The 13,219-nt window shown below is 45.9% G+C and overlaps 2 protein-coding genes across 2 annotated transcripts in view; one reads left to right on the forward strand and one right to left on the reverse strand.

Annotated features, from left to right (window-relative positions):
* Lrrc17 (leucine rich repeat containing 17) overlaps window positions 1-9,828 on the forward strand; it is a 51,281-nt gene extending 41,453 nt beyond the window's left edge. The window contains exon 4 of the mRNA XM_050139736.1: window positions 9,090-9,828. Within this exon, the coding sequence (XP_049995693.1) occupies window positions 9,090-9,100 (11 nt within the window). The 3' untranslated portion in view covers window positions 9,101-9,828. The remainder of the gene's footprint in view (window positions 1-9,089) is intronic.
* Window positions 1-13,219, reverse strand: part of Fbxl13 (F-box and leucine rich repeat protein 13) — a 159,401-nt gene that overhangs the window by 104,826 nt on the left and 41,356 nt on the right. The window contains exons 8-9 of the mRNA XM_050139741.1: window positions 9,264-9,359; window positions 6,874-7,003 (exon numbers count right to left, since the gene is read on the reverse strand). Coding sequence (XP_049995698.1) covers window positions 6,874-7,003; window positions 9,264-9,359 — 226 coding nt within the window. The remainder of the gene's footprint in view (window positions 1-6,873; window positions 7,004-9,263; window positions 9,360-13,219) is intronic.

Here is a 13,219-nt window from a genome sequence, read left to right on the forward strand (position 1 = left end):
CCCCCCCCCCCCCCCCCCCGCAGAGGCAGCCACTCCCCTGGACTCCTCCTTCCCAAATATACCTCTTTCTCAAGAGTCTTGGGTGATGACCTTCATTCCTTCATTCACCTGCGCAGACTAGAAGAACCTGGCTGGGATGTCCCTTGGGGGACTGAGCTGAAAACCCTTGCTGAGATGTCCTAGGGAGCCTGAGCAAGGCGGAGTGAGCAGGACAGAAGAACCTTGCTAGGATGCTCCTTAAGGGGGCTGAGCAAGGCCAGCTAAGGAAAAGTAACAACTTCTCACTGGAGCTAGAGGAGACGGCTACATTTCTGCAGGGGCTTCCCCTTTAGCAGAGTATTAGCAAAAGAAGAAACATCAAAGAAGCAGATAGCTCTTCTCTTCCCTTAAGGGAACATCCTAGCAGAGCTCAGCTGTAACAACTCTCCAGGAGAAGAGCAGAATCACTATATCCTGCAGGGAGACCATCCCCCACCGCACCTGAGCGTCAGGTAGCCTTGGCTTCCCGCTAGTCAGGACACTTGTCCTCCAGAGCTGTCCTATTGTAGCTCTACCCCTCCAGAGCTGTCCTATCACGGCTGTAAGTATAACCTGGCTTCCCGATAAGGCAGCATATCTCTGCAACACTACAATTGTAACACATTCCTCTACAAGTGACACTAACCCTTCTCATACTCTTTAAGGAGAGAGAGGAGAGAGAGAGATGGAGGGAGGGAGAGGGAGGGAGGGAGGGAGGGAGGGAGGGAGGGAGGGAGGGAGGGAGGGAGGGAGGGAGGGAGGGAAGGTGAGAGGGAGAGATTGCCCTGAAGTCCTTCTTTAATGCCAGTATATCCAACAAGGACACCAAATAGATATCACAAGAAAGATGACAAGAGACTAATATTCCTTTTTAAAAAAACATGCAAACACCCTTAAGAAAATGCTAGACAACAAAATACAGCGGTATATTAAAAGGACAGGACGTAACGTATGAAAAAGATTGGTCATAGAGAAGCAGCTGTGGGGAGGCATGAGCGCAGACACGGACTAACTAGGAAGTGGAAAGGGGTCATCAGCATGAGATGACAGGGCAAATATGATCAAAATACATAATGCTTGCATGAAGCGCTATCGTGTGTACCTGACATGTGCTAATAAAAACAGTAAGAATTAAAATCTATAGCGGCGACATCCCATCTTTGTTGTAACCAGTCTACCTTATTTCCCCACTATTATCTTTAGTACATGCCTTGATTTATGACTCTCTTTGGCTCGATGACTATAAAAAGTTCAGGTAACAATTGCAGGGGACATGTTATCCGGGGCAGCTCACAGCTGTGTTCCTGGGCCACAGTCGTTCTGATTTGATCAAAAATAAGCCAGCTTTTATTCCTTCGGCATGTAAAAGAACAGAAATGCAGAGAAGGTTCAATACACAAACACCACTTGGTGCGATCTGTGCCATATTAACAGAGAGGGAGGTGGGAAGCCAGTGAGGACGGTAAGACATTTGATAAAGACCCAGCACACTTACGAGAAAGGAAACTGTAGTGTGGGATATCAGAGAACTCCCTCAATCTGATCCAGAACACGGGGGGGGGGGGGGGGCACACCAGCAGATAATGTCTTACTTGTTAGGAAAGTCTGAAGCTTTCCTCCGAGACCAGGAACAAAACAAAACTGTGAGCCTCTAGAGTTCCATTCTCCTCAGAAACTCAGTCCAGTGTCCACTACTGCTGCCGTCAAAACTGTAAGTCAAACTGGAACTTTAAATATCACTGTCTGAGCTCGCTTTCTTTATTCAAGAATTACAGATTTAGTAAACAGTATATTTCTGATGTGTATTTCTTTCTTGGTGGTGGTGGGGAATTTCTCTTTGAAGCTCTGGCTGTCCTAGAACTATCTCAGTAGACCAGGCTGGCCTTGAACTCACAGAGATCGGCCTGCCTCTGCCCCCGAGTGCTGGTGTTAAAGGCATGCGTGTTAAAGGCATGCGCCACCACTGCCCAGGTCAATGTGTATTTCTTATGTATGCATGTGCCGGAGATGGCAAAGCATAGCCCCCTCCATGTGTGGTTTCTGAGGCAACCCAGGGCAGTTAAATGAGCGTGTTACTTGAGGGCCAAGGAGAAAACACCTACGTGCCCCAAGAACTGCTTTCATGGCATCTGCATACGCACTTGACATGTTACAGATGACTCTGGTTATAGCAATTCTACTAGTGCACTTGTTCTTCATGTTCTTTTTCTCCTTCCACACCAGTGGCTTCTGAAAGTATGGATGTGCTGTATGATAGTACGAGGCCTCCTGACCTGACAGAGCGGGCAGGCATCGAAGCTGTAAAGTAGGCTAAGGGGAAAACCTGGCTGATGAGAAAGAACTGGGGAAACACAGAAATTGTCCTTTGCCTGATTATAAAACTTGGCAAAAGAATTATAATGAAACAGAAAGGAACTTGGCTATGATGAATGAAGTTTCTGAGAACTCAGGACTTTTAGGGTTGACTGCCTATGTCCTTATAAATCAAAACTGGAGTTGTGAGGAACAACAATGGGAAGGGGATGGCAATGGAGTGAAATCCACTGAACTCTGCCTCTGTGACTGAAGGTAGGTGGCCTCTGAGGTGAAAGCCTCAGAAGTTGTTTTATGATTAACTCAGCCAAGAATTAAGAATATAGTGGTTGGTATGGGGCTTGGGAGCTGGGAAAATATCACGATGAATGATGTTTTGATTTCAAAGACTCCTTGTACTTCTTGGCTGCTCTGCCCGTGTGATGATTAACCTGTGGCAACAATAAAGAATCATTTTCCTGGTGTAAAATTCACAATAAAAGACTGAAGCTCGGGGTAGAAGAAGAACCTGTCCTGCAGCTGGTAGCCTGTCAGCTTGCATCAGAATTCTGTGTTCGTGTACTCACTTCGCTTTCCAAACATCCCAGATTTGAGACCTGCTTCTCTGCTGAGACTGGTCCCTGACATGTGTGTATACATATGTATACATAGATGTATAAATAGATGTATGCAGAGGAATATAAAGAAACAGAAACAGAGTCAAAGAGAGTAAGGTGTATAATTATTTTATCTACCTTTAAGTCTGCAAAAGTCAGCCACTATGGAAATCAATATGGCGGTTTCTCAGAAAACTGGGAATCAGTCTACCTCAAAACCCAGCTATACCAATCTTGGGCATATATCCAAAAACTGCCCAACACACCACGAGGACACTGGCTCAAGTATGTTCCTAGCAGCTTTATTTGTAATATCCAGAATCTGGAAACAACCTAGATGCCCCTCACCTGAACAGTGGATAAAGAAACTGTTGTAGCCGGGCGGTGGTGGCGCACGCCTTTAATCCCAGCACTCGGGAGGCAGAGGGAGGCGGATCTCTGTGAGTTCAAGGCCAGCCTGGTCTACAAGAGCTAGTTCCAGGACAGGCTCCAAAACCACAGAGAAACCCTGTCTCGAAAAACCAAAAAAAAAAAAAAAAAAAAAAAAGAAACTGTTGTACATGAACATAATGGAGTACCGATCAGCTGTAAAATTAATGGCATTATGAAATTCGCAGGCAAATGGATGGAACTAGAAAAAAATCATCCTGAGTGAGGTAACCTGGGCCCAGAAAGACAAACACAGCATGTACTCACATTATTAGGGGATATTAGCTATAAAGGAAAGGATAACAGACCCAGCAAGGGTAAGTAGCAAGGAGGGTCCATGGGGAAAATACATGGATCTCCCTGCGAGGGAAAAACAGAAGAGATCTCCAGGGCGGACTGGCGAGGGTGGGCATGGGAACTCGGGGGATAGGTCTGGGGTGTGAAGGGGGAGATCACTGAAAGAGATGGCCGAAAAGGGGGACTTTCAGGGAAACTCCCACGAGTCTACAAAGACGACCCCAGCTAAGCGATACTGAATACGTAGCCTGAACTGACCATCTCCTGTGACCAGAGTGGTAACTTCCCCAATTGTCATCAGAGAGCCTCCATCCAGTAACTGATGGAAACAGTAGCAGAGACCCATGGCAAACATTGAGCCCAAGCTCAGGGAATCCTGCTGAAGAGAGAGAAGGATTGTAGGAGTCAAAGGGATCAAGGACATCACAAGAGAACCCACAGAAACAACTAACCTAGCTCATGGGAACTCACAGAGTGTGAACCAACAGCCAGGGAGCCCTCTACACATATATGGTTGTTGTATAGCTCGGTCTACTGCAGGACTCCCAACCGTGGGAGCAGAGGCTGTCATAAAGCTCTGGCTAGCTCTTGGGAATCTATTCCTCATCCTGGATTGCTTTAGCCTTAATATAGGGGGGTGCTTTGTCTTATGGCCACGTGATATACCATGCTCTGCTGATACCCATAAGAGGCCATCCCCTTTGGAGCAGAAATAGAGGAGGAGTGGACTGGGGGAAGGGGAAGAAACAGGAGGACAGGAGGGAGGGGAAACTGTGGTTCCGATGTAAAATGAATAAATCAATCTCTCTCCTCTCTCTCTCTCTCTCTCTCTCTCTCTCTCTCTCTCTCTCTCAGCTAAACTCCAAAACAATGAACTTTTTCAAAAAATGTGTAATATGAGCCAGGCTTGGTGGTATAAGCTTTTAATCCCAGCAACCAGGAGTCTGGGGCACGTGGATCTCTTTGAGTTTGAAGCCAGTCTGGTGTTTATAGCAAGTTCCAGGACTACCAGGGCTACATAGAGAGACCATATCTCAAAAAACAAGAAATAAAATCTATAATATACCTATCATATAAATCAGAAATGGTCTTGGTGCATCATAAATTAGTGGTTCCTTAAGAATCAGAGACTTGCTGGGCAGTGGTGGCACACACCTTTAATCCCAGCACTCAGGAGGTGGAGGCAGGCGGATCTCTGCGAGCTCAAGACCAGCCTGGTCTACAGAGTGAGTTCCAGAACATCCAGTGCTACACAGATAAACCCTGTCTCAGAAAACTAAATTAAAAATTAAAAAAGAACCAGAAAGGGCTGGAGAGATGGCTCAGAGGTTAAGAGCACTGGCTGCTCTTCCAAAGGTCCTGAGTTCAATTCCCAGCAACCACATGGTGGCTCACAACCATCTGTAATGAGGTCTGGTGCCCTCTTCTGGCCTGCAGGCATACACAGAGACAGAATATTGTATACATAATAAATAAATAAATAAATATATAAAAAAAAAAAGAACCAGAAAAAAAAGGTGGGGGCTGGAGAGATGGCTCTGTGGTTAAGAGTGCTGACTGCTCTTCCAGAGGACCCAGGTTCAATTCCTACCACCCACGTGGCAGTTAACAGCTGTCTGTAACTCCAAGATCTGACACCCTCAGATAGACATGCATGCAGGCAAAATACCAATGCCAATAAAATAAAAAATAAATAAATAAATTATTAAAAAAAAAAAAGAACCAGAAACCGATGCAACCAGAATGAATGAGAAGCAGACATGTAGGAATGGCTTCTGTGGAAATGGAAGTAGCGTTATATTTTTACAGGGGCATAGCCATGTGATTTAAGAGTGTGATAACATTGGTAGTTTTCTCATTAAGAGTATAAGAAAGGGAGCTAAGTATCAGGCCAGACATCTACATGTCTGTGTCCTTTTCAACACCTCAAAGGAGGGCCTCAGCAACAGAATTAAAATGTCGAGAAAGATACAAGACTAGGAGTGAACAGACATAGTAATCACATGTGTGACGATGTGATACACGTGACCGTCTACCTGGGCACCAGAGAGAACAGGATGAAAAACTGTGCACACAGAAGAGCTTAACATGTGTTCCAGTGACACCGTGCAATCATGCCCAAAGCAACAATTTTCTTCAGTACCAGCAGCAACCAAACTAAGCGAGTCATTTTTCCACAGTGTCTTTATTCATAAAATAACATAAAGATACAGTTGAATTCCTCATGCATTTCCTTCCTGTTTCACCAAACTTGTTCCAGTCCCCTGCCAGGTCTTTGCAGTGTTCTATTCCCACGCATGTCTTTTATGTTACTCTGTGTATATGTCCTTAAAACTGCGGCTGTCTCAAAATAAGAATTAAGGTATATGTGTACTATTTTTCTCCTTGAAATCTTCATATAAATCTATGTTCTCTACAGGGTATAAATGTGTATGTGTGCCGCTCTGTAACTTGATCTTCCCTCTTACACCGTCATACTTTCCAAAGTAAGATGTTAAATGTGTGTATGGAATTGTTCCCATTGTCTAGAATGTTGTCTAGAAGTTGGCTAAATACTTCTAATATCCATTGTTTCCTCTGGGAATACATATGGTGAGTAAAAAAGAGAATCTCAGAGAACACACGGGTCAAAGACAAACAGCACAGCGGGAGCACAAAGTGCCTTGGAAAACTGGAAATCACCTTAATACCCTCAACAAGAAAGCAAGTAAGTAAAGTACGGCGTATCTACTACACAAAGATTATTTTACAGTCAGTGAAAAGAATTTAGTAAATCTATGTTCAGTGGCACAGAAAAATCCCCAAGACAAAGGAAAATGCAAACAGCATGGTCTTCTTTATGCTGCAAAATAAACCTGTCCTTAAGACCTTCGGGGCTAACAGTGAGAAAACGGGAGCCAGAGGAATGCAATGTCAACCTGCTGGTTTACAAACCTTCCACATGTCAGTGTCATCCTAGAATGACTGAGAGAGTGGGGGCCCTTTTCATAAGTGAGCAAGCGGCTGGAGGAGGTGGAGGGGTGCAGCTAATGCCTGGGGTCAGACTCTGTTAAATGAGAATATATTCTTATGGATTCTAGACAAAAGAAAAGAGCGACAGGAAGACGGACAAAGGACCACTTCCCAGAGCACGCAATCCAGCAACACCCAAGTCTCCCTTGGCATTTTTCTCACTTTGACTGGACACATAAGAGCAGGCGGCCCCGGGCGAGACACTTACTGACAGCCTTCAGGGTTTTTGTTCGGAAGTGACACCCTCGGAAGTTCAGGCGCAGCACGGTTAGACGCCACTTTTGCAAAGTAGTCACTACACACTTATCGGCGATGTTTTTCGATGTGGAAAAATCAATCTAGAAAGGATAAATAAAAAGCATTAAGAAATAAAATGTATTTCAAACAAAACTTCTAAAGCACCAAATACTAGAAGCTCTCCATGGCATCGTTTCCAAACAGCCGAAGAGACTAAAGGTTGGAGTTCTCCAATACACAGATCTCACAAAATAAGGACTAAACTTGCAAACGTACTTCCAAAAGGGCTGGGTTTGACCAGAGGAAACTCTGAACGTGTGTTTTCAAGCTGGGGATCGAGCACTCTGTCATTGGACCATACATCCGTGTCCATGCAGCTCAGTGCCTCTGTGAGTTAAGACACAGAAAGCCAAAAACAGTGAGACTTCATATGTCAAGAAGCTGGGAGAGCTCAGAAAATTTATAGCAGCAAGTATTCTTTAATTCCATATACTTCTGTGATTGTCTGTCAATCCAGTATTTGCCCTGACCCGTGAGAACTTGCAATCACATGCATATATAAAAGAATTAGGAGCAGAGATTTAAGAGCAAAAGGTGACGACCTAATGTCTTCAATGAGACTGGGAGATACCCGGAGAAAGTGCACACGGCAGAACACTGGGCAGGGCAGAAGAACACTCTACAGCAAACCAGCACCTAAACCTTCACAGCCCAACTGTGCTACCCTCTAACTCAGTTCAGGGTCAAAATTCCTTACCTAGGAATTTCAGGATAAACTGTTTTCATGAACATTACTTGATACCGTTCTTTTGATGAGAGATGTTTCTCAGAACTCGGGAATCCACTTTAAAACCTGGAGAGCAGGGTCCTGTGCCACAATTAGGGGCAGGGCAGGTGGCAGGTGAGCAGTTTGCTCATTAATGTTTAGTAGTAAGGTGCACACCTGTGGTCAACCACATTACGGTTTGAGTTCTAAGCCAGGTACTTACTAACTCATTTTTCTCCCCTGGACTCGGACTGGGCAGCGGCCAGGCGGCCAGGCACTAGGTACGAAATCTGTTAAACTCTCTTACAGAAGCTGAGGAGCGAGCAAGGTGCCAGCAGCTGTAGACAGGAGTCGGCTCCGTGCCCACGCACCCACCAGGCCACCACCCAGTCCCGATGTTTATGTGACAGCTGTTTGGGAAAACTCAAAGAGAAAAGCGGATACAGATGCTCTGGAGGATTAAAAAAGTAGCACAGACATTAAAGAGTGACCCTGCATTAGCCCGGCAGGAACTAGAAAAGGCCAGCACTTTCGCCCAGAGTCGAGCGTGTTCTCGGGTTCTGCCTCCTCTTCTGCGGTCTCCGTCTGTGTTCAAGCGTGGCACAAGGAGTCTGTATAAACGCCTGTTCCCAACAGTTCTGCATGCCCAAGGAAAGGCCTTCTCTGTGTCAGAACTAGCCTTACAGTTAGGAGGTGGCCATTACAGTTCATACGCTCTAAAAGAGCCCCCTGCCCCAGCGATGGAGAGATGGTTTAGCAGTTAACAGCACTTGCTGCTACCCCTGCCTCAGCGATGGAGAGATGGTTTAACAGTTAAGAGTACTTGCTGCTACCCCTGCCTCAGTGATGGAGAGATGGTTTAACAGTTAAGAGTACTTGCTGCTCGTCCAGAGGAGCTGGCTCACAACCAGCTATAACTCCAATCACAAAGGATATAATGCCTTCTTCCTGCAGGCTCCAGGCATGCATGTGGTGTGTAGACACACATGCAGGCAAAAATACCCATACACATAAAATAACTATAAAACTAATAATAAAGAAAAAATTTTCTTTTTTTTTTTTTCCAGACCGGGGATGGGGTGGGTGTTATGTAGCTCTGGCTGTCCTGGAACTCACAGAGATTTACCAACCTGCCTCCTGAGTGCTGGCATCAAAGATATGCACCGTCATGCCGAGCTCAAATTTTTCCTTCTTAAAAGTTTTCTTCCTCACAGTCAAGAGCTCAGCATAGAGTCTGTGCTCATCGGCAGAAACAAGAACACAAATAAAGAAACAAAAATGAGAGGCACCTTATCCAACAAAATGGGGCTTTGCTTCAATCTGAGAATAATGTCCGACGGACATGTCCTGCCACTTAAATTTTAAAGCACAGATGTATCTCTTAAGATACTGTTATTGTCTATTTTTACCTCTCCCTCCAGGTTTGTGCTGATAAAAGCCACAACAAACCAAAAACACAAACAAGAAGCATTTACGGCTGGTGGTCACAGAGAAGGAGGAGGGGCATGAATAACGCAGCATTTCCACGGGGCTTTCCAGGAGCCCATTCCCGTCTGGCTTTGAGGAGAACCACGCCTTCCGGCACGTCTACTTACCGCACTCCACAGGAAGCCCCTGTGTGTCAGTGCCATCCAGGATCGGTTCACCTGACCGCACGTGATCGTCTCTCTAAAGCTGAGGTACGAGAAAATCTAAACGTAGAGAAAAGAGACATCGTTTTGAGTGATCTATGAATTTTGGTGTAGATCTTCCACTGTGTGTGCTAGTAATGACATCATCATCCATATACCGGAAAAGTGGACATTTAAGGGCTAGAGTTGTATCCCAAGGGAGGAATTTTATCTCAAGTCTAAGAATTCACCAGTGATGTAATGTCATCCCTTTCTGAAGACGTGCTGTGTGCCACATGTCTTTTGTTCTTTGCTCTTTCTTTCTTCTGGTTTGATCGGAGACAGTATCTCACTGCGTGGCTCTGCTTAGCCATGGGCTCTGCTCACACAATGGACTGAACAGAGCCCCGTATGGAACTCTATAACACAGTCTCTCATCTTAGTTCACAGTATTCTGACTGTGGAGCTGCAAAGTATGTATAAGGAGTTGGAAATACGGTCACGTGTTTCTTCAAATTGATACCCGGAAGGAGACAATGAGAAAGAAGATGGATCTATTCGCTAAGATGCACTGGGTTTTCCTAAAGCTGTGGTATCTTGGGAAAACTCAATAAACCCATCTGGTTTCTATCTCTGGAAAAATAGTAGATTGGAAAAAAAATATTCTTTGTACAAAACATCAATGTATACTAAAGCAAATTTTAAACCCAACTTGATTTTTTTTTTTAAGTAAAGAGTCTTGAGGCCCCGAATCTGCATAACCCCAGGCTGACAGCTATCTGGAGAGGCAGTGGGAAGGAGACCCCCTTTCATAACAGACGAGTTCCGTGAGCCTACACAGGCACGGGAGAGGCTCACCAAGCTTACAGCGGACGTGCACACACTGGGTACTATAGTGCCATTGCAATAAAAGAAGCAAAAGTGAAGCCACTCAATGAATTGGTGAGCAAAGACCTTGCCTATTAGAGCCATGTATTGATACATCTGAAATTTATGACCTCTGCCGCTGGACTTGATGCTTCAGCATGTGCCAGTGGTCCCAACTGAAGATATCCCTGAGGTATCGTTCAGAGAGAAATCATGTTTTCCCAGCCTTACACGACTGCCACACATTAAACCCAAAGAAGATGAAAAGCTAACCAAAAACTGTCGAATGTGAGGGGGGGAAAAAACCTAACAAAGGTGAACAGAAAGGTGGTAAATACAGGGAGGATGACATTCTTGAGAAGGATATTACAAAAAAAAAAAAAACTTAACAGGAGCTGGAGGGGCGCGTCAGTGGCTGAGAGCCCTGGCTGCTCTTCCAGGGGACCTCAGTTCAGTTCCCATCACCCACATCAGGCAGCTCACAGTTGTAACTGCAGCTTGTGGAGGATCCACACTCTGGCCTCTGTGAACATGACCATGTGTATACACACACACACACACACACACACACACACTAAATAAATAAACCTGAAAAAAATAAAATTCATGTGAGTTAAAAATATAACTACTGAAAATAAAAATTCAATAGATGAGTTAAAACAGTGGAAAATAAGCAACTAGAATATGTGTCTGACAAAATTAGAATAAAACACAAACAGATTAGAAAATTAAAAAATAAAGGAAGCTAGAAGATACATTACATAGCATGAAAAAGTCTAACATGCATCTTTATAGAATTCCAGGAGCAAATGGAAAAAAGTAAACTCCAAAAATAAGCACAGAGTAAAATGTTGTAGGAAGAAAGCCTGACCGTGTAATGGAACTCCAAACAGCCGAAAGCAACAGCAACAACAACATGCAGTGTCACCAGGGATACAGGGAGGTCATGACCGCAGGACCCTGATACAGCTGGCTGGTCACGTCACATCCCGTAGGAAGCAGGACCAAGCAGAGGGACGGGCACCCACCCCCCACTTTGATGGGGCCTCCTTGCCCCTAGTGACCTCAACATAATCCCTCACAGGTACTTCAGCAGCTGAACAAACCCTCCCTGGCCTGCCTGGAGACGCGTGTCTTTGAAGGGATCCCAGATCCTGGGCATTAGCACTGATCGTTGTAGAGTTCCACAGAACAGGGACAAAGTCAATAGAAAACAATCATCAATGTCAAGGGCCACGGCAGGTTGGTTTCACCCAACAGTGACTGTTACACACTCTAAAGCAAAGTTTCAGTCGGCCCCACTTAGAGCTTCCAACAGAGAATTTCTGAAAAATACTGGAATCTAACAGGGGGTGGGGGTGAGACACAGACAGCGATGAGCAAAGAATCTAGCAAGTGTACCGCTAAACATACTAGCCTGCAAACACACAGACGCTTAATAGTAATTACAAACTATTTGGCCTATTGCTCAGGCTTATTGCTCACTAGCTCCTATTTTTAAATTAAGCCATTTCTATTATTCTATGTATTGTCAAGGGGCTCGTGCCAACAGCAACAACACAGCCATATCTAAATGGATCTTACCCGACGTGCAGACGGCCACCGAAAACCTACACAGTAAAGAAGCTATTCCAATAGAATTGCTTAAGGCCTTTCCCAATGTGTGTGCCTTTGACACTTTTCCCGGTGTGTAAGGAGTTATTTATTCATTAGCTCATTTCACGCTCACCTCTTAGTGCCTATTTCACAGTGGCATACCTCATTAATTCCATATGAAGTTGCCCAAAGATATTTGAAAAGGGGGGCTCCATATTTCAGTGTGGAATAAGCATTTCAGACCTACACTTTACTGCTTTCTCCTAAGGAATGGGGCCACCATTACATAACATATAAGGAAGTTTCAGATGTTCATACGCAATAACCCTTGGAAACACTAGAAATTAATTCCACATGCGACACTGGCTGTTGCCAAGTTAGCTCCCGAGAAGTGTGATGGGGGTGATGGCTCTAGACTTTCCAACTCATTCCACAGATAAGCGCCAGCTGGGTTCTTATTTTATGTGAACCAGAAAAGTGACCAGGCAAGGCACAGAGACAAAGAGGCGTCTCCAGAAAACTGTACACCCCTGAATTCAGTCTGTGAGGCGGGAGGCTATCGACCCTGTTGGCATCTCAAAGCCCACTCTGTGCCTGAGGAGTAGGTGGGGGTGCGGCTCTCAGGAGAGAGAAGCCGGCGCCCCGGGAGACGGAAGGGGCCGGGTGCTGTGCAATCCAAGGGGAGGCTACAGAGGCAGCCGAAGGTCTGGGACCCTCTGAGCCTGCGGTCCTCTCCTCCCCGCCGAGACTTACGGGGAGAGGAGTGGGGCTCCCAGAAGACAACTCCAGGATGGACAGTGTGTAGGATGCCGGCAGCACGCGGAAGCACCGGAAGTACACCAGACAACTGACCTCAAGTGGCACAACCAGGGTCAGAGGTCAGCTTTCTGTGGAGAGAGCCCTCTGAGTCGGGAGCTCTGAGTACTCCTGACGTAGGAAAGAATGGGTGGTGCTCCTGAGGACTAATTCTCTTCTCCCACACTCTGGACTAGCTTGGTGTGGGGGTAACCGCGAGTGTGTTCCACACGGGACCAGCAAGAAGAGCTGGGGAGAGCTGAGCGGAGCCCCCAAGCGCTGACACCGCAGAAGAACGGCAGGACAGATGCCCCCCCCCCCCGCCGTGCCAGAGCCCCTCCCTAATGTGAGCGGCACAGCCTGAGAGAAGTATTGCTAGGAACACAGTGAGAGACAAACAAATCCCGACACAACTGGCACTGTAGATGGTAAAAGACACAGCGTAAATCTTCGAAATCAGGCGTAATTCATCCATCTCGGAATGAAAGGACTTCTGCTGGGCACGGGCAAACGACAATAACAATGTCTCCTTGGTGTAGCGCTGTCTGCCATAGTTTGCTTTCCCTTGCTGTCGCACCATGACCAAAGGTCCTTTAGGGGAGTTTACCTGACTTACTCATCCTGTCGCAGACCATTGCTGAGGGAAGCCGCGGCAGAGACCATGGGGGGGGGGGGGGGGGGGG

This window comes from Alexandromys fortis, unplaced genomic scaffold (assembly GCF_014885135.2).
Source record: "Alexandromys fortis isolate MF-2015 unplaced genomic scaffold, M_Fortis_MF-2015_v1.1 scaffold_38, whole genome shotgun sequence".
NCBI lineage: Eukaryota > Metazoa > Chordata > Mammalia > Rodentia > Cricetidae > Alexandromys > Alexandromys fortis.